The sequence below is a fragment of the Solanum tuberosum genome, unplaced genomic scaffold (genome assembly GCF_000226075.1).
Source record: "Solanum tuberosum cultivar DM 1-3 516 R44 unplaced genomic scaffold, SolTub_3.0 scf00480, whole genome shotgun sequence".
NCBI lineage: Eukaryota > Viridiplantae > Streptophyta > Magnoliopsida > Solanales > Solanaceae > Solanum > Solanum tuberosum.
Window position 1 is genome coordinate 123,273 of NW_006239415.1, and position 2,965 is coordinate 126,237.

Sequence of the window (2,965 nt, forward strand, 5' to 3'; positions counted from 1 at the left end):
AGTTATAAATTGATCAAATTTCAGAATTTCTTTATCTATAAATTGATCAAGTTCCATACTCCGAGATAGTAGTAAAGAAATCTTAAATAATACGTGTCATTGCCTTTTAAGTGACCTGATTGTGTATTTCTTTTACATAGTTTAGGTGTGTAAAACTTAAATTCATTTATATATATTTTTCAATAATTATCCTATAAGTTACTCGATTGTGCACATATTATTTTATAACGTAAGTGCATAAAACTTAAACTCGATTGACTAACGTTGCTTGTTCAATCAGGAAGCATACCAAAAATGTCCTTAGAATTTGAAATGTTGGACATCACAATCCCAAGACAACAAACTATATCAAGAAAACGTCAAATACCAAAAGTTCCATTATTTATGAGAATTGACAATCAAAAAAGTGATGACTATGATCCTAAAGTTGTTTCATTGGGACCTTATCACCATGGAAAGTTAGAACTCAATTTTGTTGAAGATTTCAAGCCAAAGGCTCTAGAAATGTTCATTCATGGAAGTAACAAAAAACAAGATTTCTTCCTTGAAGAAATTCTAAAGGAGATTGATGATTTGAGAAGTTGTTACCTTGAAGAATTCACGAATAAGTATAGCGACTATGAATTTGCACGAATGATGCTCGTTGATGCATGTTTCATACTAAATGACATCGAGATATCAACAAGGTCTACACCAAATTCTGCCTCTAAACAGAGCAACACTATCAAACACCTTGGCATTGCGGTTTATTTGGTCACTAGACGTGACCTTTATTTGCTCGAAAATCAGGTATCAATGGCATAGGAAAATTTAAAATCAAGTTCTTTTTTTTGTTGGAAATATGCGTGTTAATAGTAGTGAATATTACTTTCTATATATATATATATATTAAATCTTGACCTTTTGTTAAATACATGCAGGTACCTTTTTGCGTTCTCAAGCTCTTGGTTAAGTTGAGATATGACGATGATCAAGGTAGTGGATATCATTCATTTGAAGAGAAGGTAAAAAGCTATTGTTCTCAAATGTTTTTCGATAAGCAAGAGGACATCAAAATGAAAGTAAACACGATAATTGAGACAGACCCCTCTCACCTTCTTGAAGTTTTCCGTAGAGTACTTGTCAATGGTAGTGACGATGAAGCTAATGCCACAAAATCACGTAGTTATGATTTCATCTTTGATTATTTTCCCGATTGTTGGAGGAAAAATCATGTACCACACAAATCAGGATTGCTCACAAACGTGTTTCGTTCCGTCATGGATTTGAAATCAAAGGGGATTCATTTTAGGCCTAGTGGAATTGATTCATTAAAAGGTGTGAGATTTACATCTCACTATTACTATGGAAAACTAAAACTCCCATGTTGGTATGTTTCAACATACACTAAAGTATTTTTTATGAACATGATAGCATATGAATTATGTCCAAATGGTCCAATTGATAGAGCTGTTGTGTCATACATAAATTTCATGAAATCACTAGTGATTTCACCAAATGATGTGAAAGAATTGAGAGAAGAGAAGATAATATTCAACACATTGGGAAGTGATGAAGAAGTTGTACAAGTTTACAAAGGATTAAAAACTTATGGGGCAGATGATCCATTACTTTTCAAGAATGTGAAGAGGAATATTCAAGAACATTATAATAACAAAGGGAAGACTTGGATTGCTGAATTAATTGATACATATTTTAATAGTCCATGGTCATTAACTGCTTTGATTGTTACTGTTTTTCTTACTTTCTTGACTATTGTTCAGACTTATTATGGTAGTCCATTTTATCATTCCTTTCATGAATGATAGAATAAAAACATACATACTTGATGTAATTTCATAAGTGGAGTCTATTGTTTCTGCTTCTTTTCCCCCTTTCAAATTGTCTTTTTTGCATTTTTGATTTCACTCGATGTTCATTATTTGTACTTGAGCTTGAGAAGTCCAATATTGGAGGTAAATTGCTCCAATGTAACTTCATACTTAGGGCTCAAACACAAGAACTTTGATTAATGATAAAGAAGTAGTTATCACTCTACCACAATTCTTATTGGTGATGTCATTTTACTTATTATAGTACATTCTACCTATCTTAGTGACAAAATACTTAGGGAAAAAAAAATGTATAACCATCTAGTATTCGATATGCACTTGGCCAAACTAAATTTCTAGATTCTGTAGGAATGTATCTGATTGTAATATTTATTGCCTCATGATACAGTTTCATTCTTATATAGTTAAAAAAAGAATGATACTTTTTTTATATTTACAAAAATAATATAATTTTAAATTTCTAATAATAGTCTTAATATATAATTTTATAGCTATAAAAATGTTTATAACGTACTTTAGATTAAATTTATAAAGTCTTTTTTTAGTTATAAAATTTGTATCAAATAAAATTCTCTCGATCTCATAGTGTACATCGTCTTCCCTTAAAGCTCTTTTCTTGATTATCCCTCTTTAAATAATAAATCTTGTTCACCATTTTATAAGTTTCTTACCTGGTACTTGTCAAAAATAGTGAATTTTGTTGAACCCCTTGGGAAAGAGTTAACAATTAGTATATTTTTTGCACATAATTCATAGAGATGGGTGTGGGGGTGGGGGTGGGGGGGAGGTTGAGAGAGTAGAAGAGGGAAAAATGGGTGGTGGATCTTGGATAAATATGAGGGCATTTGATTGGAATACAGGGCAAACAATATTGATTGTCCTGGGAAAAACCCATCTTTATATGCACCTCAACAAGAACAACAACAGCTTGAAAAGCAACAACAATTGTCTATTGCTTCCAATTCCAGCTCTTTAGAATTTACCTCTGGTTAGTACTCTTTTTGTGAATATTATAAAGTTTGAATCTTTGAGTGCTAATGAAGAAGTTGCTGAGAGATGAGAGTATTTGAGTTATAGGGAATATTTGTTGCAGTGTTGTTGAAGTTATATTTTGTTTAGCTAATCACAGGAAG

The 2,965-nt window shown here is 31.5% G+C and overlaps 1 protein-coding gene across 1 annotated transcript; it reads left to right on the top strand.

Moving 5' to 3' along the window:
• Positions 1 to 285: 285 nt before the first annotated feature.
• LOC107058348 (UPF0481 protein At3g47200-like) lies at positions 286 to 1,811 on the top strand. The gene is made up of 2 exons (XM_015303934.1): positions 286 to 789; positions 921 to 1,811. The coding sequence occupies exons 1-2, from the start codon at positions 295 to 297 to the stop codon at positions 1,803 to 1,805; spliced, it is 1,380 nt and encodes a 459-aa protein (XP_015159420.1). The 5' UTR covers positions 286 to 294; the 3' UTR covers positions 1,806 to 1,811.
• Positions 1,812 to 2,965: the final 1,154 nt, after the last annotated feature.